This window comes from Salminus brasiliensis, chromosome 23 (genome assembly GCF_030463535.1).
Source record: "Salminus brasiliensis chromosome 23, fSalBra1.hap2, whole genome shotgun sequence".
NCBI lineage: Eukaryota > Metazoa > Chordata > Actinopteri > Characiformes > Bryconidae > Salminus > Salminus brasiliensis.
The window spans coordinates 31,882,258-31,908,187 of record NC_132900.1 but is presented as its reverse complement, the minus strand read 5'-3'; the positions used below and the strand labels follow the sequence as shown (position 1 = coordinate 31,908,187).

The following is a 25,930-nucleotide window of genomic DNA, read 5'->3' as shown; positions in this document are numbered from 1 at the left end:
TGTCTGTTTTAACAGTGTTTCCTATCTGAATAAAATTTGGTTACATTTTTCATACTTGATGCCTTCACGTTTCAAGCACAACGTTGTGTCTCACAAAGAGTTCCTCACAGGACAAAAGAGGAGCTTGCTGTCACACTGACATCATTGTCTTGGCCTCTGGGTGGAAAAAAAGAGAGGCTGAAAGCAAATAGGGACTGTTTTGAAACCATGAAAGAAAAGAAAAAAAGGAAAAGTGATCCCCAGTGTCTCGGGCGAACACTGCGCAGCCTCCACACCCACAGCTGGAATCCAGAGCGACTGGTTTCCCCCTACAGTCAGTTATCAGCTCTGCTTCCTTCCTAAGCTGAAGTCGAACATGGAACGGTGGGTCGAGCTATCCAGCTTTGGGCTGGCCTTCACAGGCTGGCTTTGCGCCATCTTGACCAGGTTCTTGCCCATGTGGAATGTGACTGGAACCGTGGACAACAACACAGACACTCTTGTCTTGTACTGGGACGGCGTTTGGTTGAACTGGCAGGAACTCAGCAAAGGGAGCCTGCACTGCAACTTCTACATGTCTTTGTTGTCCCTGTCTGGATTCTTCCGCTCTTGGAAAGCCCTGCTCATCGCCTCCATTGTAGCAGGGATCTTCCCGGTACTCATCTACTTGGTAGGTTTTGTAAAGTTTCCTCAGCGCATGCAAATTAAGGCAGCTGCTGGACTGGTCTTCATCGTAGTGGGGCTGCTTCTACTGGTAGTGGTGGCTTGGGCCACTCATGCCACAAACAACAATCTGGACACCGATATTCATCTGACCACGGACTGTGGAGCAGCTCTGTACACAGGGTGGACAGGAACAGTGTTGGTTCTGCTTGGGGGAGGAGTATTGTGTGTCTTTTGCTGTAAGGCACCCCCGCCGGAACAAAGTGGACCCACACGTGGGGCAGAGCCGGAGGTACAGGACCCACTGTATGCTATACATAGCGCTGCGTTCAATCCAAGCCCATACAGACAGACTACTATGCCCATTTGAGAGAGAACACTGAATGTTTTCATGTTGGGAATTCTGTATATTTCTGTTGGAGTTTTGTACGTACGTGATGAAACACTGCCTTTCTGATCGGTTAGTCTGAAACAGCTCTTTTTGAGGACTGTAAACAAACTAAAATTCTTAATAGCCTATATAATTTAGTAATGCATCTGGTTCTGTTGGCCATGTTTAAAACGTCAAGTCATCAACATCAACTTCCTTCTGAAGAAGGTGGACGCAGCACACAGAGGCAGGAGGTTTGATCAATTTTGTGTTTTATTCTTTCATTTCTGTAAACAGTGGTAAATATTTTGGACGTTACCTCAGTAGCACAAGCTGCACTGTTAAAGGCGGATACTGCGGCACGTGTTTAAGGAAGGCAAGCTGGATAAATAAGCCAGTGTTCATCAGTACGGATACCTAATCAAAGGTAAACAGCTACTGTCTGTTCTGTCTGTTACATGTGCTCGTAATTGAATACAATAAGTCAGTCCACAGTCTGTCTTGCCGTCAAGTCCACAAATCACTTCAATTTTCACAGAAAAAATAAACCCCTTATGTGATTTGAGTTGAATTATTCCCTTGCTCAAAATAGCTGCTTTTTCTTAAACCTTTTAAGGAAGATTTACTAAAGCCTCACACAGCTGTGGAAGTTCTTACTCATGTAAATTATTAGTATACAATTATACTAGTCAACCAAAACTATTGGTCTTGAGCACTGCAAAACCAGATTCTTCAACAAATGCTGCTGAAGGCTTCATTAAACCCAGTCGTAAGTTAATAAACTGACTAAATCAGTTTCCATAGAAAATAAACCACAAAAAATATTGAATATGCGTTTGGTTAGTGTGGTGGATAAGGATGCAGACTCAGACTGGCTATTCTAGCTTCTCATCTCCTTCTTCCACATCTTTGAGGCTCAGCACCTCCACTGAGCCTTTTCCCTTTGTTTCGCAGCGGATCAGCTCGTCTATCTCCCGAAAGCAGCCCGGATCGATCAAACAGACCTAAGAGGGAAAGAGAGAGGGAAGGCATTTTAGACGTATGCTGCTGAAAACAAACTGATGGTGTAATTAAAGCAGCATTAAGCTGCATTTGTAACAGCAGCTTCAGGATCACGGTGCTGCTCCACTGACTGTATCAGGGAGGACAGCGTCTCTAGCGCTGCTACTCCGGGCTCGGAGCGCTGCTAACTGCACTATGGAGCTCTGGTGAAGCGAGCAGGACGGCGCTCTCCAGAACTGTGAGCGTAGCGCTGCATAACCCATAGAGTCATATTAGTGTCCAATCCTGTAGTATTACTCTACCCCCTCAGTCCACATGCTGCTCTACCTTTCAGTGATGCTTCTGGAGCTCTCAGCTTGTCCAGAAATGCATGTGTACAGCCTGTTCTTTAGGGGTGACTCAGAGTGTGAATTCCAGTGCATGACTGTAGATGGAATCCATGTCCAACCCCATATCTACCACTCCAGCGTTATATGGTGGATTAATGCAGACCATAATCTTTAAACATCTGTATTTAAAAGCTGTCTGCCTTCAATCAACAGCCAAAGGCCAGTTACTTCAGCTCTTGCCTGCCTGTGGTCTTCTATAGGAGTGTTTGAGGGGAAGTGAAGGTGTTTTATTTGCTTCCTAAGAACAGGAAAGTCAACAGCATGCAGACAGGTGTGTCATAAGATTAGAGGAGATTAGATTACTCTAAGATACTTGTATGAAAATTAAACAAGTTACAGGGGTAAAAACACCCTGTCAAGACCCTCACCATCTCCAGCTGATCATCAAAGTCTTCACTCTCCACCACCTTTAGGAGGGGTTTGAGCTTGTCCTTCAGCCTCCTGCCCTCCTTGGCTGGCAGGGTGAAGCGAAGTCGCATGTGAGCTCTCTGAATCTGCATGGACTCCTTCAGCTGTCTAATGACTTCAAGTGCCTAGAGGGGATCAAATTCCATTGAGATTACCTGCTGGTGATCAGGGATGGGATACGCTTTCAGTTTCTAGCTTAGATGTTGGGGATCCACATTGCACATTTTAATGACAGAAGCATAAAATGAAAATTATATATTTATTTAAAATACATTTAAACTTTTAATGTAAGTCAATAAGCCATTTTGGAGCATTTCTATTGATCCATTCATCATGAAATTTCAACACCATGTTAAGAACCGACAGATTTGAAATGTGTATAATCCCCCCCCAGATAATCTCCTATAACCCACTGTGTAAAAGTGTCAATAGGTCCTAAACATCTTTTAATCCCACACAAGCTTTATTCCAGGAAACAATGTATGTGTATGTACTAGCACTGTTTATAATGGCCTATAGGGGTGATGGAACGAATCAGCTGGAAATTAGGATGCACTGGCTGTTGGATTCAAATCGATGTTACTGATAAAGTGAAAGTCAAGAATAAATCAAACAGCAATAGAAATATGTTTAATTAATTTAAAAAAAAACAATATTACCAAGATTAGAGATGACTATTAAAAGGTTAAATATGTGCGGCCAAGAAGTCATTCAGTGCTCATCTATTTAAGTAAAGTCCCAGGAGTTCGATTTCACCTAATCCCTTTATGACAAATGATGGACATTTGGCAATCATTTAACTAATACGAGAGTAACCCGGCTGCTGGCAACCTGGTGAGGCTCTAAGGATTAAAGAGAACACCCTACAGTTAAAGTCTTGTATATTTTACAAATGTCACGTGTATAGCAGTATACACTCATGTTTATTCAGTACTGTCATTTATCTGCTGATACATTATTCATCCTTTATTCTTTATTACTGCACTCCGGTTAGGTTTCAATTTACATGTATTTATTTTATTACTGTGCTGCATTGTTTAACTGCTCCTGGCTGCTAAATTTCCTTTGGGATCAATGAAGTATCTATCTGTTTAAATTCCTTTTTTAAAGAGATGTACAAACTCAGTAGAAAATGCTTTGTTAATTACAAAAAAAATACATATTAGTAGATCATCAATGTCATTAATAATGCAATCATTTTTACACTGAGCGTTTTTTGTGTCTCCCAGGTTAAAAACAGTGTTTTATGTTTGATTAGCTACAGAAACTGTGCTCTATATAAACACATTTTCTCAAAAACTTAAAATAAACGTGAAAGCATAATGCCCACAGAGCCAGGCACCGCTGTTCCTACTGACCTGCTGCTTGGTGCTCTTATTTGCTTTGACGGAGTAGTGGATATCCTTCATGGCTCTCTCGATCAGGCTCACGGTGTACGGACGCTTGGTTTCTGGATTTACACATTTCTCTGCCACAATAGTGGCAATGTCCCGGAACATCTGCTCCAGCTGACTCTGTCGCTCCTTATCAGACACCTGAAGCTCTCCTTTAGATAAAATCTGGAAAAGGGGAAAAACAAGCACAATCATAACAACCTAAATTAATTAATCTGAAGGAGCAATACATTAGAACCTCAGTGTCAAAACAAAGCTTCTGCTACACGGATCAAATATAATTACATATAAAAACAAAATATAAATACATTCACCTCAACAGAAAAACACAGACACGCTGCATATGTGCTGCGGTAATCTGACTGCACTCAGTCACAAGAGAATTGGCGAGGTCAGGTACTGATATTTGGATGCTTTCAGTACTCCAAGGTACTGGATGGAGCTCCAGCACTCCAAGAATGCAGTTCCCCTGCTCCTCAGCCCAGCGCTGGACACTCAATATCTCTAAAGCCACACCTGGCACTGAACATTGAGCAAAGGTCTCAATATTTGTGGACATAGTGGAAGTCTGTAATACTGTAACTGTATCATGACTTCAGAACATCATCAGGGCCAGGGGTCATCACCTGCAGCACCAGAAGCCTAGTGGCCAACACAGCTGGGCAATTTCTCAGCTCATATACACCATCTAAACCTCATACACATCAGATGATCTCCAGCAGAAGGCTGTAATGGTACAGTGCACTGGTTCATGTGATTTCCAGCAAGTATCCAAGTGTGTCCCATCTCTCTCACCTGAGCGCTTAGGAACCTTTAATTAAATCAGAAATATAAACGTCTGCAAAACTACTAACAGTGGGGACTCTCCTGCTACGCTTCCCTAAAAGCACACTTACCTGTTTGCAGATTTCTGTTAAGTCATCTGTTCCAAAGGCTTTTGACAGGTCCTCCTTTTTCGCCACTTGGCCCTTTGACACATTGGTGAACACTGTGTGTGTCTGAAGTACTTCATCCAGATCTTTCTCTCTAATCAAATCAAATCAAATTTTATTTGTCACATACATAATAATACACAGTATAACTTGCAGTGAAATGCTTTTTTGACAGTCTGCACACATCAAAGCTATTCAATAAGATCTAAATTTAAACTAAACCTTAACTTAATGAAATAAAGTGCAAAAGTGCAAAAAGAATTTAATAAATAAAATAAAGGTTACATTTAAGTTAAAAAATAAAATATAAAAATATAAAAATATAGAAATATAAGAAGCAAAAAAAATAATACAGGGGAAAAACACAGCCTCAGTACAGCTGTGGAGAGGACATCTGTAAAACCAGCAGCAGTAGTAGGACATCATTTCACAAAACATTAAATTATTATAAGTTGGGGGGTAGGGCTTTAATCATATTTTAATATCTTATAATAACATTTCTGCTTTACTTTTATTCAGAATTACATTAAGATTTACTTCTAGGTTGAAACCAGCTGCTCACCAGCATGTTAGCACTAGTCAAGCAGGCATTTCACAAACAGGATTTAAGGTAAAGGTAAAGCACACACACACACACACACACACACACACACACACATATACATACACACACACACACACACACACACACACACACACACACACACACACATACACACACACACACATACAAACACACATACACACACATACACATACACACACATACAAACACACACACATACATACACATACATACACACACACACACACACACATACAAACACACACACACACACACACACACACACACACACACACACACACACACACAGCGGTGGGCAGCCAACTCCAGCGCCCGGGGAGCAGAGAGGGTGAAGGGCCTTGCTCCAGGGCCCCACAGTGGCAGCTCGCCGAGCCCGGGCATCGAACCCACAACCCTGTGATCAACAGCCCGGAGCTCTAACCGCTGAGCACCACTGCTCCTCCCAGAAAACGTAAAAACGTTAAAAAAAAACGTTTTAGGAACATTCAGAAAACTTGACAGATCAAAAGAACCAAAAGTAACGTTTTCTGAACGATTTAGCCTTTAGAACATGTTAGCTAGAGGTTAGCTACACGACAACGTCATGCCAACGTTGTAGGCACCAAAACACTGAGCTGTCACTACGTCGTTACAACTTTATTAACGTCATGCCAACGTTGTAGGCACCAAAACACTGAGCTGTCACTACGTCGTTACAACTTTATTAACGTCATGCCAACGTTGTAGGCACCAAAACACTGAGCTGTCACTACGTCGTTACAACTTTATTAACGTCATGCCAACGTTGTAGGCACCAAAACACTGAGCTGTCACTACGTCGTTACAACTTTATTAACGTCATGCCAACGTTTCAGGCACTGCAGGCTGCCGCACGCGCCCGTGTTCCGGAGCTAGCGGAGCTAGCGCTACAGCTAACAGCGGCCTGCCAGCGAGTCACTTACGCTCCTGATCTCCAGCTCATCACTTTATTCTTATAGCACGCGATCTCAAAGCGCTTCCCTGCCTTCTTCATCCGCACCACGGCCACGTTAGTGAGCCGGATCTGGTTTGTTGGAGTAAATATGGACATCCTCCCCGCTCAGCTGCGCCCGCCGCGCTTCTTCTTATGAGCCGCTCTCCGCTGAAGCTGGGCTGCTCACACGCCAGTGCTGCCCCCTGCTGGGCTGCTCACACGCCAGTGCTGCCCCCTGCTGGGCTGCTCAGACGCCAGTGCTGCCCCCTGCTGGGCTGCTCACACGCCAGTGCTGCCCCCTGCTGGGCTGCTCACACGCCAGTGCTGCCCCCTGCTGGGCTGCTCACACGCCAGTGCTGCCCCCTGCTGGGCTGCTCACACGCCAGTGCTGCCCCCTGCTGGGCTGCTCACACGCCAGTGCTGCCCCCTGCTGGGCTGCTCACACGCCAGTGCTGCCCCCTGCTGGGCTGGAGTCTGTCTAAGAACTGCGCGGAGGTGAAAGGTCATTCTTCATTGGGCTAAATGGGTTTAATTTAATTTAATTTGATTTAATTTAATTTATTATCAGAATGTTTTTCAAATATTTTACGATATGAGTTGAAAATGAAGTTTGTAATATATAACGTTAAAAGGCATACAATGTTCCTAAAGTGCAGCTTCTCTGTGATCAAAGGATCTTTAATGAAGCAGGGTGTGGATTCACAAAAAGTGTCTTGAGAAAATTCTAAGAACAATTAATATTCTAAAGAAAAATGTTTTAGAATATTTTATTTACCTTATAACAGCCTCACCCTGGTCTCGGGCCCAAACTGTAAAAGGTATGAAGGTCAGCCTCTAAAGTGAGCAGTTTAAATGTCTGAATCAATTCTACATCAGGAACATGATGGTTTCCAGCATCACGACAATCTTCTTATATTATGTTTTCTCCACCATCACTTCTTCATCTTCTTTACTGATTTAATTATTTTTGTGTGTGTGGTTCTGTTTACCTATTATTTATGCACCAATTTGGGATTTAATTCTTAGGAACTTTTATTGTTTGTATGTTTTTTTAGGAAAGTGTTTGTGAACACAGCCTCTTAAATAACTTATCTTACCACATCTGATCTGTCTTGTCGAGGAACTAACCCTAAAAGTCAAAGTTAAATATGAAGCATTCTTTTCAACATTTAAAAAACACAAAACCTGTATATTATTATTGCATATTACACAAACAGGGCATCTGTCTTTGTGCACATGTTTCACATGAAACATAATAAACAAAGTAGACTGTAGACTCCCAACTCCTCCCGAAAGTACTGGATGGAGCTCCTCCACCATCATTCCAGAGAACACAGTTCCTCAATGCTGGGGGGCTTTATACCCCTCTAGCCCACGCCTGGCATTAGGCAGCATGGTGCCAATAGGGTCATGATGTTGATCTGCTCCAGAGAGTCCTATTCTATTGGTAGTACTTCTTCTCTACAGGGACTAGACAAGCTGTGTGTGCATTTGCACATCTGTGTCAGCAATGGATGCAGCTTAAAGTAGCTTAATGCATTCATCAGAAGGGGTGTCCACAAGTATGTGGACATGTAGTGTATCTGGGTGGATACTCGGGTCTTGCTCTTTGTGGGGGAGAGTGAGTTTATGGTGAGTGAAAGGAGCAGCGAAGCTTCAGGGTCATGAAGACAGGCTGTTCTGTTTGGGGGGGTGATTGCATAACCCTGACCTCTTGCCCGCTGCACTTTGACTTTTAATTCACGTGCATTCACGACCGACACCAATCCGGAGCTGCCTAATGCCATTACAAAACCGGGGACTCGCCCACTGTGAGGACCGGCGGGTTTACGCACTTTACGTAATGTTTAAAAACACAGAACCGAGTCCGAATGACGGCACGTCAACGAATAATCGTGTGATTTTTATTATTATTATTATTATTAAAACATGTAAGTTTCGCTCAGTATCCAGTCAGACACTTAATTCGTGAGGAGTGTGAACCGCCCCCCCCCCTGCGCGCAGGATGGACTCGTCTGGCGTTGTATGTGGCGGCCGTGACGTCAGGCGTCCCCACAGCGTGTACCGCGCAGGTCAGGCTGAGGAGCGGGGAGAGCGCGCGGAGCGAGCGGGGAGCGAGGCGAGTCTCCGGGGCGTCCACACACACTCTCACACACTCTCACACACGCACACACACACTCTCACACACACTCACACACACACTTCCCACAGCGGTCCTGAGAGCAGACGGCGCTTTCTGCAGCAGCTGCGCACGGCTGAGGTACTGCACTCCGCTTGTAGCCGCTCGGGCTGTTCGCTTCACTCGAAGCACGTCGGTCCGCTTGTTGCTGTTTATTCCGGCCTTCCGAGTCCCGAGCTGGCGAGCCGCCCCGGGGCAGGCCGCTGGCCGCTGGCCGCTGGGTGAGGCAGAGGAGCGCGGGCCGGAAGGTGGTGATATGAGCCGCCTGTGTGTGTCGAGTTAGCGTAGCTAAGCTAGCTGTCTGACTAACGTCTCCGAAACGTCCCGGTTCTCCTTAGCTACCGTTTACAGGGGTTCTGGAGTAGCTATAGAGCTGCTTTAATCACATTTAGAGACTTTTTAAAGCTTTTAAAGTGTTTATTTAAGGCGTTTAGCCGCCAGACTGTCCAGTGGAGCTGTCTGTAGGTAGACTGGGGGAGCCGGCTCTGCTGATTACCTCAGATTTATTAAATCATAAACATTAGTCCAAGGCAAGGGTATGATTTATAACATTTCTTTAACTGAGGAAACTGTTAACTCGAGGGAACGAGTTGTTATTAAACCGAGGGAATGGATACTTTACTGAAATTACTCCATAATAATGAGTTATTAAATTCAAGAAACGTTTCAGTCTTTATTATTATTATTATTATTATTATTATTATTATTATTATTATTATTTGAGAATCTGACTCCATAATAATGAGTTATTAAATTCAAGAAATGTTTCAGTCTTTATTATTATTATTATAATTATTATTGTTGTTTTTATTTTTGATTTTACCTGTTTAGGCTTTTCAGCAGGTTGGAAACTGAATGTCGTGTCAATGTTTCTGTATTATTGGCTGTAGCTCTGCCAGCTTTGCATATTGCACAACTTTACAGTCAGAGAACCATTACTGTCCTTGGCAGAACATCTAACTTTAAGTGGTGATCCTTTGTTTTACAGTGTTGAGCAACAACATATCTGTAAATAAAGTGTTTATTTATATTTACGACGTTTAGCTGATGCTCTTATCCAGAGCGACTTACACAGTAACTGGTATTACAGAGGCGGGTCAGTGCAGTGTTAGGAGTCTGGCCCAGGGACTCTTATTAATGTAGCGCATTACAGTCATCCAGACCGGGAATCGAACCCCAGTCTCCCACATGGTGTGGCAGCTGACTGGCAGGTAGTGGTGTTATCTGTTGCGCCACACCGAACGCTTTTATGATGTTTATCCTGTTCTTTTGGCAGTCCTTTTCTACAGGGATTAGACGATCTGTGTCAGCAATGTGTTCAACTTAAAGTAGCTGAATGCAAGTATTTGGACATGTAGTGTAGCTAGAAGGATAGGCAGATATCTGAGGTTTTTGTACAGTACAGTATCAGATGGAAATGGCACTAAATATGTTTTAAAAACAGAAAAAAGTGAATGTGATGGCTGATTACTTGGTGGCTGAAAAGCAAAGTTGCCACAATGAAGGGAACCGTAAACATCCGGCGTGACCAAAAACCAGAGCTGTAAGATGGGCTAATTCCAAAATCCCCAAACTGTTACGTAACAGTGTGGACTTGTTATATTCATGCCCCCCCTCGCTCCTACATCTGTGAGAAGACAACACAAAATAGGAAACACTCTTCTAGGATGGCCAGATGTTTGTGGACACTGTATCAGGGTTATGAAGCACATTATTAAATATATAACTACAAATAGTGGCAAAACTAGAATAAATTATAATGTGACCATATATGACCCAACACTGTAAAGGATTCTGAAACATGACTAAGCTTAGTCATTGTATCTTGCGTAAGATGTCTGTCAGGGCTTTATGCTGAGCTCTCAATGCAGAGGGAAAAAGGAAGTGCTTTTTTTTTTTTTTTTTTTTTTTTTTTTTTTTTTTTTTTTTTTTCTTCTTCTTTTCTCCACAAACAGGAAAAAAGCTAATTTGATGGCTGATTAGTTGGTGACTGAAAAGCTCTCCTTTACAGTCCCATCAGAAGTGACCTCCAGCATCTGAATGGTGTTCTTAATTATTACCTCCATGTTATGGGACTCTCTGGGTATCTGCTCTGAGCCCAGGATAAGATATTATTTATGGTCAGGACACTTAGGCTTTTTATGTAACCATATAGTAGCCGTTGTCTTATCTCGACACTGAATAGCCGTCAGCCTTGTGTTAATGCTGGCCAGGCACATTCCTCTGAACCGGTTATTTGTTGGCTATCTCAGTGTTGGAACTGTTTAAGCCTGTGTTTTGTGGCATCCGACTTTAGTGTGAAGGTTTGGATTTCACCACATGTCCAGATGTTTGTAGACATCTGCTTGTCCAGTGTTTCTTCTGAAATTTTAGTTTAGGACTTTGTCATCTTGTCTTCTTGGCTGAACACGTTGCTGAGAGGATCAGCATTAATTGAGATGATTAGTTATGATCACAACCTCCACTCCAGCTCACGCCAGAAGTACTGGATGGAGCTCTCTTGCTCCCAAGAACATAGTTTTACTGCTCCACAACCTGTGCTGTCCTAAAATAAGCCAAAGGTCGTGACATTTCTGTTGGCAGTGCCTGTGATGGCACTGTTGGTCAAATGTTTTTAAAAGCTTTTAAAGCTGCTAAAGTTTAAAATGAGCTATTTTTAATAGCACTGTTACCTTAACTCAGCAGCTTCAGGATCACGGTGCTGCTCCACTGACTGTATCAGGGAGGACAGCGTCTCTAGCGCTGCTACTCCGGGCTCGGAGCGCTGCTAACTGCACTATGGAGCTCTGGTGAAGCGAGCAGGACGGCGCTCTCCAGAACTGTGAGCGTAACGCTGCGTAACCCATAGAGTCATATTAGTGTCCAATCCTGTAGTATTACTCTACCCCCTCAGTCCACATGCTGCTCTACCTTTCAGTGACGCTTCTGCAGCTCTCAGCTTGTCCAGAAATGCATGTGTACAGCCTGTTCTTTAGGGGTGACTCAAAGCATGAATTACATATCTAGACAGTAGGGGAAGCCCAGGAGCAAGAAATAGAAATTCTTTTTTTTCCTTCGTTTTCATCAGATATCCAATTTGCTGCCGAGATCGACAAGATGCTGAACCCTATCGTGGTTATAAAAGCTGTGTGTGTTCACACACAGGTGCTCTTTAAAGTATCTTAATTCAATAATTAGAAGGTGTGTCTGGATACTGGATCTACTGTGGCTTGTTGTTGCACTTCTTTCTGCATAGAGACTGTAAGTGACTCTAGAGAGCAGCACAGGGTGTCCTACAGAATGGTTGCCAAAGGTACTAGGCTGCTGTTGGCAAGGTGATCAGGAATTATTCTTCCCACGGTGCCGTTTCATAGACCAGGAAAAACAGGGTAAAATGCCACCGGATCAGTGAGAGGAATTTTGCTGACCCCAATTAGATTTGTCCTGAATTCTGGATTATATTACAGTAACCTAAAAAAAATAGGGTTGTGTGATAACGAGGATTTCGGTAAATGGGAAATGACACAATGGGACCCGCAAACGCCCGGCATAACCGAAAACCCGAGCTGAAAGATGGGCTAATTCCTTAAAACCTTGTTATATATGTAGACTTGTTATGTTTATGCCCCACCTCGCTTACTAGACATAAGACTTTAACTTCTACATCTGTGAGAAGACAACCCAATAGAAAACACTCTTCTAGGATGGCCAGAAGTTTGTGGACACTGTATCAGGGTTATAAAGCATATTATTAAATATTAAAAGTGTGACCATATATGACCCAACACTAATGGATTCTGAAACATGACTAAGCGTAATGTTTGACTGAAAACCAGGTCGTTGTATCTTGCGCAAGATTTCTGAGACGCGTCACGCTGAGCTCTCAATGCAGAGGAAAAAAGGAAGTGCAGAGTTTTAATCCTTTCATACCAATCAGCATGTCCATAAACATCTTACGCTTTGCCCTAATTTTATCTGATTGCTTTGAATCCGTGTTTATTTTTGTTCTGGTAAAAAGCATAACTAGACAAACTTCACCCACAGGGCTCACCTTTCCACTGAGATCAGCGGCGGTGTGAAAACAGCCATGCTTTTACTGGTATTTAGCAAGCGTTGACTCCAGGCTTCAATTTTAGCAAGCAGTAGCTGATAGACAAGCAGATAAAATGGGAAGTTGGACAGCGCCGATACAACAGCTAACAGGCCCCTGTGCTGACCAACATCGCAACATCACATGACTGTGCTCTGTCTGACTCCGGCCGCTGATGGAAAGCAGCATGACCCACTGACGTGGGAAATATTAGGGCAGTTAGACGTCCTGAAGTATAAAATTGAGGTCTGTTCTGCTCTCCTAATCGTTTCTCCTCATCTTCTTTATCGGTTTTCAAATTCGCACGTTACTTAAAATCAGCTCAGCAGTGCCTGTTGTCCGCCACACAACGGTTTCAGTGGTTTTCTGCTCAGTATCCATCACCACAGGCTTTCTCAGGGTAGTTAATCTGTAAATGGGAGCCTTATGTGCTACTGGTTTGTGAAACACCCCTAGTTGCTCATTCATGGTCACAAGAGTCTCCTTCCCTCCCCACACAATGGGGTCGGTCCTCTCCGATAGAGGGAGGAATGCAGCCGTCTCATGTTCTGCACAAAAGGACCTGATTGAAAAGACATGTGGCTAATTATTAAAAAGATGTGATGGTGTGCACGTTGAAGTTAATTTACGACTGGGTAGTGGCATGATGACCATATTTTTGAACATTTTTTTTTTTTAATAAATAAGAATAATAAAAAAGATAACCGATAAAATCAGCCAGTATGATGTTTATTTTAATCTTAATTGATGTTTTAATACAGTGCGCCATTTGTTTTACTACCTAAAATAGTGCTTTACTGACTGCTAGTGCTGATCTAGTATAGTATACCTGCAGTCTGTGATTCTTACATACTGTAATAGACGCACCGTAGTGTGTTGCTAGAGAAAGTAGGCTAGAATGCAGTAATGACTAGTTTATCTATATATTTATTATTTGGTTTGGTTTTCAACACTAAAAAATATTGCAGTCAGTTTTACTGACAAGAATAAATAATACAATAATATGTAAATAAATTAATATACCATAAAACTGTCAAATGTTAAATACATTTTGCAATTATTATTTTTTGTGGGTCATACCGTCCCCAGCCTTACTGACTGGTGATTTGTTTGTCCACTTTATAAGATAAACATAAGAAACTGTGATATGACGGTGATATAAATGTGTATATATAAATATCAGGTGAATTTCATTTAAATATGTTTCACGCTTCACATATTCTTGATGTTATTCTCGCTGATATGAATATTGGGGTAGCGATTTCATGCTATTTGAGCATAGTTTATTTTTACTTTATAAAATGACAAAGTTCTTTTGGTCTTTCAGAGCTTCTCGCAACCATGGCAGATGCTGAGACAGAGGCCTCAACCCGGCCTGAGCTAATGGAAGATGGAGAGCCTTTCTTCAGTAACCTGGACATCTTTCTCTTCTCCCTCATTGCGGGCCTGTTCATATACTGGGTCATGTTCCGCAAGAAGACTGAGGCCATCCCTGAATTTAAGAAGCTGGAAACTCCGTAAGTGTTGACCCTTCGTTAGATCTGTGACCTAAAGAGACTGACCTGAGTACTGGGGTGAGTTGTGATAACTGTGATTGATGCTGATGAAGCAGACCAGTGACTGTAGAAAACATGGACAGCGCAGCGTTTCCCAAAAGTGAAGCAAACGCAGGTCTAGCGCCTCTGCTGGCCGGTTGCAGTATGATGTATGTAGCTCCGCCCATCTCCATAATTTTTTTCTCTCCCCTCAGTAATCAAGTTTTAACCCTTACTCTGCTCTATTGTAAGAAGGCGGCTTTATGGAAGAGAACCATGCTCAGGATCCATGTTTTCCACAGTCATTGAATCAGATGCATGCCTTTTTATTTTATAAACTTAAACCAGTGGAGCCTGAATTTCCAGCCACATATTGTGAAAATCTCAACATTTAAATGACTTTCCAATCTATTTAATTATTTGTTGGCAAAATTGCAGAGCCACGTATAGCGGGCGGAGTGGCTGGTTTCATCTTCTTCTCAAATTTGGAATTTCTTCTTTTTCAAAAATGAGGAAAAAAATAATTAGGAAATTAGGTTAATGTGTGTGAATGGTCATTGTCTGAGACTGTTTTGTAACATTTTTTTTTGTGTGGACTGCAATTATTGAGAGCTTAGCAAAGGTCTTATGGTGCAACACAGTGGCACAATGCACCAGCCAGTAGAACACTAATATTTGGCAAAACTGCTAAAAAAACAAACTCTGTTTATAATAGATCTGGAGTCTTAGAGTGCAGTGTGTACTAGATTTTGTACAGATTGACCTTTTTTGCCTTGGCGCGCTTAGCTTTTTTCACAAAAAGGTAAAAAGTATTACAATTTCAGCTCAGGAAAGCTAAACAAGCTCACAGCAGCTTAAAAAATCTGAAATTGTCATATGATGGTTTATTGTCACCTTAATATCGCTCATGAGTTTCCATGTGTGAAATATGCACTTAAAAAAGTGGTCAATTGGTTCTTTGTGGTGATTCCATAGAACAGAGTTCTTCTAATAATGAATTTTGTAGTTCTTGGAGGGCGTGACACTATCTGGGCAATCAATTTCATGAACTGTTCCATTAACTTCCAATGAGAACAAAATCCAGGACTGGAGACTGCATTCAGGGTCCAGATTTGAAGACCTGGGCCACAGAAGAACCACTTTGCTTCCACAAAGAACCATGTTCATAATAGACATGTGTAAATGTGATGAACTTGTTGAACCTTGATGAACTGGATTGAAGGTTCCTCACCTTCTTTATGGAACCATAAGTGATTGTTCTGCAGCAATGCTCTCCATTTAAAGCCCCTTCATTTTTAAGAGTGTACAGTTAGATAGACATACAATACACACAGTATTAAAAGTCCATTTGAAGCTTAAGCTCAGACTCCAGAATCCTCCTGAATGTGTCAGTGTGGAGTGTTGCACTCTGATTATATATGATCTAAAAGTATACGGTGTCTTTTTCAGAGAACGTAAAGGTGAGTTCTACTAGACTGAGGTTAGGGTCAGTTTCTGGCTACATTATTGATTTGTACTCTCCCAGACCCAAAGGTCAATATTACAGATGAACTTAAGCCCTGTTTAGAGTACTGACTGCTGTTAACCCTCTGGAGTCTGTGGACTTGTGTGTCCATTTATGGGTTTGTGTGAATCTGACCAATGGACGCTCAGAAACTCGTCTTCTGCCCCTCACCGTTTATATACTATTGCATTCGTCCATTCCACGGCTTCGGTGAAGCTATGCCTTGGGTAAATCAGTTTCAAGCACCAAAGCAGTTCATCCATGTGAGTAAAGGGATGTTTCAGCAGGAAATGTGAAGAATTTCTAAAATCAGTCTTTATTTTTTCAGGATTACAGCCAGGGTCTGGGTGTTCTCTTATATTCATGTGCCTTTAAAGGCCAGTTTAGGAAGATGAGAGATGAGAAAATGCTGAGACTCCGAGGATGAATGCAGCTTATCTTGGCTCAGAACATAACCATTATGCTTTCTGCCTCACTCCTCTAGCCCTCCCCATCTGTGATTGGTCCTTCTCCTGACTTTGATTGGTCCTAATTCCTGCCTCTTTTCTTGTGAGCCCTTTCCCTCGACTGTGGTTGGGCGTAATTGCTGCCTTTTTCTTCCCTTCTTCTTCAAAAACCTTTCTCTGACTGCCATTGGTCCTAATGACCACCTCGTTTGTTGTGAGGCTGTCCCCGGCTAAATTAGTCCTAATGATTGCCTCGTTTGTCGTGAGACCTTCCCTTGGCTGCAGGCGGTCCTAATCACTTCCTCGTTTCGTCTGAGACCTTCCCCTGACTACTGGTGGACCTAATCTTTGCCTCGTTTGTTCCGAGACCTTCCCCCATTTGCCATTGGTCCTAATCACCGCCTGGTTTCTGCTGAGACTGTTGCTTTACTCTGAGTAGTCCTAGTCTCACGCAATCTTTTTTCTTCTTTTTTTTTTTTTTTTCATTTGCCACTTTAAAATAATTCTCATTGTGACTTAGACGATCTTAGGGCGGGACTTAGATCTTTTGGGCGGGATAGGTTTTCCTTTGGGAGGAGGCTAATGTAATTATCACCAGTGTTTTGCTGTGTTTTTTTTTTTGTTTTTGTTTTTGTTTTTTTGTTTTTTTTTGTCCCTTTCAAATCAGCCATGTCAGCCCACCTCCCCAAGCAAAACTAATCTGATGCATTAGAGGATCTCATGGCTTGTCTGGTTCTTCAGATGCAATGAAGCTGGACATCAAAAGCAGTAAATCCTCTTATGTCCTCGTCTTCTGCGATATTTACACTTCAGAGCACTGATGGCTCATAATGGCATATCCTGGAAACCTCATTTACTTAGTTCAGTAAACACATCTTTTAAATATTGCACACAGACATACTATACACTTATAAGCTACAGTAATAAGCTGTCTTCGTTATTGCTCAGAGCTCGTATATTGCATATATATCAATCTCTGTATAATCTGCTAATCTCAAGATCAGGTTCATTGATTTTTATTTTGTTCACATATGTGAACATCTGGTCATGTCAGAGCAATAACATGAGGTTCCTGTACCGATCTCACGGTGTACTCACTTATTGCTTGTTTATTATAGTGGGGCTGTTGGACATGGACAGAATACAGTGGATTGGTTTTTATGGCTAGATGTTGGCCAATATATTAACAGCGTGTGTGAGCGTCAGTCAGCATTTTCAGTTTTAAATCCTCTCTCAGAGCCTGGGGGTTGGTTGGAACAGGAACTGGTTCTCCCTTTTATAAAAATAAATAAATAAATAAATTATGTATATAATGTTTTTTTTTAATTGTGTTTTTTTATTTATTTAAATGTACTTGATGCAAGACCATTGAATACATGTGAAAAAGCACGCAGACATGACCACTAGCGGAGAGCATTGCTCTGAAGCAAGTCTCTCTCTCTCTCTCTCTCTCTCTCTCTCTCTCTCTCTCTCTCTCTCTCTCTCTCTCTCTCTCGCCCACTCTCTCCCTCTTTGTCTGGCTGCAGTGAAGGGTATGCAGGAAAGTTAAAACCACATATTCTCTTGGGCCTCTTAGGAATGGCTCGAGTGAAAACTTTGGTTTGTGCCTGGGTCCAGTCCAGTCCCTGCCCCCATACTGTTTCCGTTCTTGTTCCTGAACTGTGCTCGTGAAAGACGGCGCATCTTGTATAGAGTGTACCCAGCACCCCCCCCCCCCACACACACACACACACACACACACACACACCCCTCCTTTCCCCCCTCAAAGTTTTTGTGTCCCAAAATCTTGTTTTTCTTTTTTCTTTTTTTTATGTTCCCCGGAGAGCGTGAGAGTAAAAGGCCAGCCAGCGCTTTCTCTCTGCCTCGCTAAAGGTGGAAAGTTGAGCCGAAAGACAAGCCCTCCATTCTGGGTTTTTTTTTTTTTTTTTTTCCCTCCCGTCCTTCCATTCTCCGTTTGAGACCATCTCTAATTTGCTCTCGCCGCTTCCCTGAATGGCGCGGAGCCTGGCTCGTCACTGGAGGAGTCCTTTTATGACAGATGAGGTTGCCATGGCAGTCCACGTCTGTCCGTCCACCAATGGGCAGCGTGGGTTAATGCGAGTGAGGGGCGGCCGTCCAAGCGCAGGGGTATTCACTCATTATTCTTCTTCGTACAAATGCGGCAACGTTGTCATTCTTACAACTGTTGCCACGGTTACAGAACTGCAGACATTGTGCTTTTTTTTGGGGGGGGGGTTGCTTTGAGCCGGATGGAAAGAAGGGCACAAATGCTGGAAAAAGGGGGCAGGATCTGTGGAGGTCCTCTTGGTTTAGATTTTGAGTGATTGGGAATTTATCGGAGCGTTGGTGTGCGCCAGCTCGCCGGCTGCTGCTGCTTTTATGGGACGTTTCATTAAGGAGTCTTAAGTTTCTTTCCCACTATAACAGTCTTTGTGGTTGCCAGATGTTGCTGGCGCCTGTGGATGGTGTGTGTGTGTGTGTGTGTGTGTGTGTGTGTGTGTGTGTGTGTGTGTGTGTGTGTGTGTGTGGTGGGGGGAGTGAGTGAGCGAGTGAGTATAGAAAGCACAGAGCCTGCTCCTTTCGTCAGAGTCTCAGTGACGCAGGGAGCGATTTCTGAACAGTCGCTCGTACACTCTGATGCTGCTCGGTGTTCCTCTCTCTCTCCAAAGCCTCGTCTTCCCAATCTTGGCTGGTTGTCATCAGTGAAGTACAGGAGAGACGTCTTCCATGTTTCCGGATGCTGGGATAAGACTCTGGCAAGCCTGCAGTCAGGAATACTCGCCCTAGGGATGTGGGAGGACTCCTGGGTTCTTTTTCAGGATTTACTCTTCTGGGAACACCCCGTCCAGTTGTGAACCTCGCTACCATCTGCACAGTTTGGAACAGGCCTCCTTTCCTTTCCCTCAGATTTCCGCTCAGCTGGGTCTGTCCTTTGATTCGCACGATTCTTTCAGGATTCTTTCTCTCTCGCTCTCTCTCGCTCTCTCTGTAGACATGAGGAGGAAACTATTGTACACGTCATGCAAATGATGGTGATGTGTAGATGCCCATTTTTTCCCCTGTGGATTGTATCCTGTTGTGGTGCCTCTGCGCTCGTCCCGGTTCTTTGAAGCTATGGGTTGCGTGTTCTCTCTTCCGGAGGACCGGCTTGCTGCCGCAGACAGGTGGGTTATTAACCTACCGCTTTCTTCCCAGGGGGGTTCTCTCATGGTGCATTCCTGTGTGGTCATGAAAGAGGACTCTCGGGTGAAACGGTTGGACTGAGCCAACTGTTGATTCAGTGATTATGTAAGCTTGTGTGTTTACATGTAGGAGGAAACCATGTGACCAGATATGATACAATTAGGGCTTTGTATGAGCAAGAACCTGCGATGCAACACACATCCTGAGTCAGGGGTTATGGTTCAGAATATTGAGATACTGTACGAAAGAGGATATGTCGCGAAGCTGCTGTTGCTGACTCAGACGCTGCCACTATGACCCATCAGCAGTTGAAAAAGAGGCATGGCCATATATATATGGAAAATATATGTAAATAATGACTATTTTATTTTCAGACAGGTTTGATAAGTTTAAGTAGGTAAAACCTCTCTAGTAGCAGCAAACTAAAACATCAAAAACTATTGATGCAACCTACTCAGAGGACGAGTACTGTGCTGCTTTTAATCCAATTAAGTATCTCACTCTCCTCGTAATGGGAAATTGAGTAGTGTTATGCTCTGAAAATGACTTTGATAAAGTCTTTTCTCATTGGCTTCTATTGGAAGTTTTTTCCTTCTCCTATAAAGCTGCTGGTTTGCTGTTTTGATATACAAGGTTTTGGTCCAACAGCAGTGATATTGCGTATTTAAAAAGAAAAAGGCGGTTTAATCTAGACAGGTAAAGAAGTCTGTCTGAGACTGAAATGGCAAGTTCTCTTCGCAGTTCTTCTCCCGACTGTACAAACCTCTTCCTGAGTGCTCACAGTGGGCATATTCCAGAGCTGGACCTGGTATGCAAACTAATGACCATCTCTTGTCCTGTGCTGCGGTCAGTTTGGATAAACACACAGAGGTTGATGTATGATCTGTGCAGAGCACTGCTTTTATTGTCTGCACTAAGTTGAATGATTATCCAGGGATCTTTCCAATGTGTGCTTTTCTGCTGTGACTTTTCTGTCAGGATGGATCTGGATGGAGAGAGAGAACACTGAACTCTGTCATGTTCATGAAAACCAGCTTGAGACGCCTTCTGATTTGTGACCTGGAGTATGGTTCAAAGATGGGGAAACTGTGATCATGAATGGATGCACATGGTCAGCAGCAATACTCACATAGGCTGTGGTCTTCGTGAGATGGTTGATTGGAGTTAATGAGCCCAAATTGTGCACTCCCTGCACCAGTACACCGCCGCCTCCACCAGGCAAGCTGGGTCCAAGGATTGAGGATTGATCAGATTCATCAGACCAGGCTACACTTGTTCAGTGTTTGTGAGCCTGTGCTGAGCCACTGCAGCCTCAGCTTTCTGTTCTTGGCTGACAGAAGTGGACCCTGACGTGGTCTTCTGCTGTTGCAGCAGCCCATCTGCTTCGAGGTTGGATGTGTTGTACAGTCTGAGATGCTTTTCTGCTCACGCAGTTGTACAGAGCAGTTATCTGAGATACCATCAACAAGCTGTTTCCGTCTGCAGAACTGCAGAATTGCTGCTCACTGGATAGGTTTTCTTTATTACACCATTCTGAGAAACTCTGTGCTCAGAATCCCAGCAGATCAGCCGTTCTAGAAACACCCAAACCAGTACTGTCACAATATGCTCAAAATTGCCAAGATTACATGTTTTCCCCCTCATTTGTTGATGGTTGACGTCACCATTACCTGAAGCCTTTAAACCATATCTGCACGATTTTTTGGGTTGCACTGCTGCAGCATTATCGGCCAAAAAGATTATTGCATGAATGAGTAGGTGCATGAAGTTATTCAGTTGTTGTTGTTGGTTGTTGTTGTTTTTCCCCATCCAATAAAATAAACAGCAATTTAATCATGTTTTAGCTTAATTCAGCTCATTTTTGATATAGTTAGCATTTGCAAAGTAAGATCGGCTCCTGCGTTCTCTTCGCCCTCTCTCAGGCTTTCTGGTGTGAGCTCTGGACAGCTGTGTGTGTTTGTAGGTCTCTGTGAAAGACTGTTGTTGCCTTAATGCATTATGTTGAGCAATATTGCTGCCCCTTCATAATCAGGCATTCTCAGTTATGCTGCTCGTCAGATGAGCTCTCTGAGTAATTGTTGCTCTCCTGTTAAGTGTGTGGTGATCATTATGACAATTCACAGGTGGTCGTGTGGCTGGGAAATTTGGCTGTGTTGTAGAAGCCGCAGTTCAGTGGTGTTTGACTGACTGTGGTTGCACTGAAACCCTTTTTATGGCCCATTAAAAATTAAAATGGGTGTTTTTTTACAAAAAAAATGCTGTCAATTTATTTTATTTTGGTCACAATGATCATCGCAACCTGTAGAGTTAAAATACTCAATTCTAAGATCGTGCTCATTAGAGGCCTAGGTGACCTGTGTGTCACCGACCCTTGATGTGCTTTAGAGAAAACTGGCTCATTTCTTCAGTAACACATTTAACAGTACAAATGCTTTGATAAAATCTCATATAACATATATAACTGGTTCTGGGGGGTGTACTGAAATTATTCAGGTTGGAAGGTAGAAGTGTTTGCGTTTCTACATTACAAAAGTATTTAAAGTGTTTAAAATGACTTGTTAGAAGCAGGTTATGAAAACGACATGGGATTTGCAACCTTGCTAATTTTACATTCATTTTTTACATAATAAATAAACAATAAAAGAAACTATGCTCAGTCTGTCCTAATAGTTTCACCATTTCCAAGCATCAGAAATGAATAAAATATCCTATGTCATGGTCTTCTGTGCACTCCACTTGTTCATTAGTGTTCCCTTAACAGTTTGGGATCATGAAAGAATGCCCATAAAATTATTAAACTTAAGTTTGCTTGATTAAAGAAACTCTGGACATGAGAATTGATGTGTCATTTTTTAAAATTGCATTTAGTAGATTTAATTTAGTTGATTTAATTTAGGAAAATCTAATTTAGGAATTATTTTTGCTGTAGTTTTTAGAGTTGTATCCAGTGTATATAAAAAGACTGATGTTTTAAGAGCGGAATAAATTTGTATTTTAAAAAAATATATATAATAATAAATTATTTATTTATTTTTTTAACTTACAAAAAAGTTATGTTGTGATGTATTTAAAAATGATTATTATTGAATTTGATCATAACCTATTAGACCTTGTCTCTGGAGCAGTGGTTTATTTGCTCAGAAATCTGTAAACGGGCTGCAAAATGCTGGTCAACTCTTAATTCGGTTAACATTTTAATGAGCCTTTTCTATTTGTCCTCTTTAGACTTGTGTAATAATGCCAGTTTTTGCCTCAATAGCAGAGATTCTATTGTTATTGGTTTTAATCAAATGCTGTATCAACATTTATGAATATAGCTCTTAATATGATAACTAATATAAAAATACACAGCTTTACTGATCCCTGATTCTTTCTTTCAGAGCTCCAGCTGTAAGAGAAACCAGTTTCATTGAAAAGATGAAGAAAACAGTAAGCACAAATATTCAGATTGTTTTGTTTTAAAATAGAACTAGTTCTTTTTCTGTTGTCTAGATTTTTATTCATTGACATTTTTGCAAGTTTATTACTCAAATCCTCTACACTGAGCTGTTATAACAACAAAGCATTTACTTTTAATAGCCGAACAGTTTTCTGTTGAAGTTAAGCTTGAAAGTACAGTGAAGTTAGAGACCAATCACAGACATAACATTACCCCAGCTGTGATGTATTTGTTAGAATTGAGCAAGGTTGTATTAACCCTCTGTTTTTATTATAATTTCCAGGGCAAGAATATTGTGGTATTCTATGGTTCGCAGACAGGCACAGGCGAAGAGTTTGCCAACAGGCTCTCTAAAGATGCCCAACGCTATGGCATGAAGGGTATGGCAGCAGATCCAGAGGAATATGACATGGTAATATCACAATGCAGTTTTGCCCTCCACTCTCAGTTGCAAAACCTTATATCATTTTAATGGTACTGTGTGGTACTGTGTCCTACCAGCCGGTTTAAGCTCATCCGAGTCAGTCATTATTATTCCAGGTCACTGTGTGGTGTTTAATTACTTGGCAAGGCAAGATGTTCTCTCATGTTCTTTTTGTAGCTGATCTGTTTAAAAGCAAATTTGTGCCAGACCTGTTCTGTCTGTGGGGACCAGCGTTTGCTTTTGCATCTGACTGAGCAGTGTTAACTCATGCATGCCAAAAAACTATTTACTATGATTAACAACAATTTAGAAACTGTCGTGGTCATTTCTAATTGAGGTTGAGTTCTCTATAAGTATACCTGCTGTGACCTTCTAGTTGACTATTTATATTCTTACATTTTAATTATTTAATTAAATATTCTATTATGTTTTGAATATTGATTCACTAAAGAGTCACTTATTTTTATTGTATTTGTATTTATTTATTGATTGATTAATTAATTGTCTTTCAGAGTGAACTCTCTCGTTTGAAAGAGATCGACAACTCCTTGGCCATTTTCTGCATGGCTACGTATGGAGAAGGAGACCCTACAGATAATGCCCAGGACTTCTATGACTGGTTACAGGAGAGCGACGCTGACCTGGAAGGAGTTAATTACACGGCAAGTTTCTCGAGTTCTGGAGCATCGTTGTTACTGCAGACATTCAGTAATGCTAATCATTTAAGAAAACGTGGCTGAACACATTAAAACGGCAACATAGCAACATGTTATTGACCTAATACACTCTCTCATGACTCTCATGCCAAAAGAACAAAAAGATCAAGACAAAGCAGCTTTTTATGGTCTTAATGTGGTTTGAGGAATAGAAAATTGGGATCGCCATCTACACACCCTACTGCCAAAAGCATGTCATGCAGGGGTGTGTGTGTGTCTTTCTTATTTTAACAACTATGTTCTCAATCAACCCAAAAGACTCATAAATATCAAAGCTTAATATTTTTGGAAGTTGGAGTGGGTTTTTTAGATTTGGCTATCTTAGGAGCAGGTAACTATTACTGTGCAGAATTATTAGGCAACTTAATAAAAAAAAAACATACATATACCCATCTCACTTGTTTATTTTCACCAGGTAAACCAATATAACAAAATTTAGAAATAAACATTTCTGACATTAAAAACAAAACCAAAAACAAATCAGTGACCAATGAAGCCACCTTTCTTTACCATGACACTCAAAAGTCTTCCATCCAGAGATTGTCAGTTGCTTGATCTGTTTACGATCAACATTGCGCGCAGCAGAGACCACAGCCTCCCAGACACTGTTCAGAGAGGTGTACTGTTTTCCTCCCTGTAGATCTCACATTTTATGAGGGACCACAGGTTCTCTATGGGGTTCAGATCAGGTGAACAAGGGGGCCATGTCATCATTTTCTCTTCTTTTAGACCCTTACTGGCCAGCCACGCTGTGGAGTATTTGGATGCATGTGATGGAGCATTGTCCTGCATGAAGATCATGTTTTTCTTGAACGATACCGACTTTTCTGTACCACTGCTTGAAGAAGGTGTCTTCCAGAAACTGGCAGTAGGTCTGGGAGTTGAGCTTCACTCCATCCTCAACCTGAAAAGGTCCCACAAGTTCATCTTTGATGATACCAGCCCATACCAGTACCCCACCTCCACCTTGCTGGTGTCTGAGCCGGAGTGGAGCTCTCTGCCCTTTACTGATCCAGCCTCGGGCCCATCCATCTGGCCCATCAAGAGTCACTCGCATTTCATCAGTCCATAAAACCTTAAATCAGTCTTAAGATATTTCTTGGCCCAGTCTTGACGTTTTATCTTATGTTTCTTGTTCAAAGGCGGTCGTTTTTCAGCCTTCCTTACCTTGGCCATGTCCCTGAGTATCGCACACCTTGTACTTTTTGATGCTCCAGTAACGTCGCAGCTCTGAAATATGGCAAAACTGGTGGTAAATGGCATCTTGGCAGCTTCACGCTTGATTTTCCTCAATTCATGGGTTATTTTGCGCCTTTGTTTTGCAACACGTTTCTTGCGACCCTGTTGGCTATTTGCCATGAAACGCTTGATTGTTCGGTGATCAAGCTTCAAAAGGTTGGCAATTTCAAGACTGCTGCATCCCTCTGCAAGACATCTCACAATGTTTGACTTTTCAGAGCCCGTCAAATCTCTTCTGACCCATTTTGCCAAAGGAAAGGAAGTTGCCTAATAATTAAGCACACCTTATATAGGGTGTTGATGTCATTAGACCACACCCCTTCTCATTAGAGATGCACATCACCTGATTTACTTGATTGGTAGTTGGCTTTCAAGCCTATAGAGCTTGGAGTAGGACTACATGTATAAAAAGGATGATGTGATCAAAATACTCATTTGCCTAATAATTCTGCACACTGTGTGTGTGTGTGTGTGTTATATAATTATATATAATATATATAAATATATATTGTATTATAATT

At 42.1% G+C, this 25,930-nt stretch overlaps 3 protein-coding genes across 6 annotated transcripts in view; 2 read left to right on the top strand and 1 right to left on the bottom strand.

Moving 5' to 3' along the window:
• Positions 1-287: 287 nt before the first annotated feature.
• On the top strand, positions 288-1,625 carry LOC140546013 (claudin-4-like). Its single transcript, XM_072669129.1, has one exon. The coding sequence runs from the start codon at positions 356-358 to the stop codon at positions 1,010-1,012; it is 657 nt and encodes a 218-aa protein (XP_072525230.1). The 5' UTR covers positions 288-355; the 3' UTR covers positions 1,013-1,625.
• On the bottom strand, positions 1,268-6,849 carry sbds (SBDS ribosome maturation factor). The gene is made up of 5 exons (XM_072669128.1): positions 6,665-6,849; positions 5,102-5,231; positions 4,170-4,370; positions 2,772-2,936; positions 1,268-2,016 (listed from the first exon to the last, which is right to left on the bottom strand). The coding sequence occupies exons 1-5, from the start codon at positions 6,790-6,792 to the stop codon at positions 1,888-1,890; spliced, it is 753 nt and encodes a 250-aa protein (XP_072525229.1). The 5' UTR covers positions 6,793-6,849; the 3' UTR covers positions 1,268-1,887.
• A 1,875-nt stretch (positions 6,850-8,724) lies between these two features.
• porb (P450 (cytochrome) oxidoreductase b) overlaps positions 8,725-25,930 on the top strand; it is a 28,722-nt gene continuing 11,516 nt past the window's right edge. Inside the window, exons 1-5 of one of the 4 annotated variants that reach the window (XM_072668912.1) lie at positions 8,725-8,794; positions 14,251-14,440; positions 22,972-23,020; positions 23,314-23,442; positions 23,967-24,116. In XM_072668912.1, coding sequence (XP_072525013.1) covers positions 14,265-14,440; positions 22,972-23,020; positions 23,314-23,442; positions 23,967-24,116 — 504 coding nt within the window. In that variant the 5' untranslated portion in view covers positions 8,725-8,794; positions 14,251-14,264. Of the gene's footprint in view, positions 8,936-9,048; positions 9,103-14,250; positions 14,441-19,020; positions 19,573-22,971; positions 23,021-23,313; positions 23,443-23,966; positions 24,117-25,930 lie in introns of those variants that run through there. The other 3 variants (XM_072668911.1, XM_072668913.1, XM_072668914.1) reach the window with 3 other exon arrangements.

What these genes read in the sequence shown, in the direction of transcription:
- sbds (XM_072669128.1), bottom strand. Translation starts at nt 6,792, where the DNA reads ATGTCCATATTTACTCCAACAAACCAGATCCGGCTCACTAACGTGGCC. An exon ending in ATGAGCTGGAGATCAGGAGC is followed by an intron (nt 5,232 to 6,664) that starts GTAAGTGACTCG and finishes TGATTTGATTAG; the next exon opens with AGAGAAAGATCTGGATGAAG. An exon ending in TAACAGAAATCTGCAAACAG is followed by an intron (nt 4,371 to 5,101) that starts GTAAGTGTGCTT and finishes CCCCTTTTCCAG; the next exon opens with ATTTTATCTAAAGGAGAGCT.
- LOC140546013 (XM_072669129.1), top strand. Translation starts at nt 356, where the DNA reads ATGGAACGGTGGGTCGAGCTATCCAGCTTTGGGCTGGCCTTCACAGGC.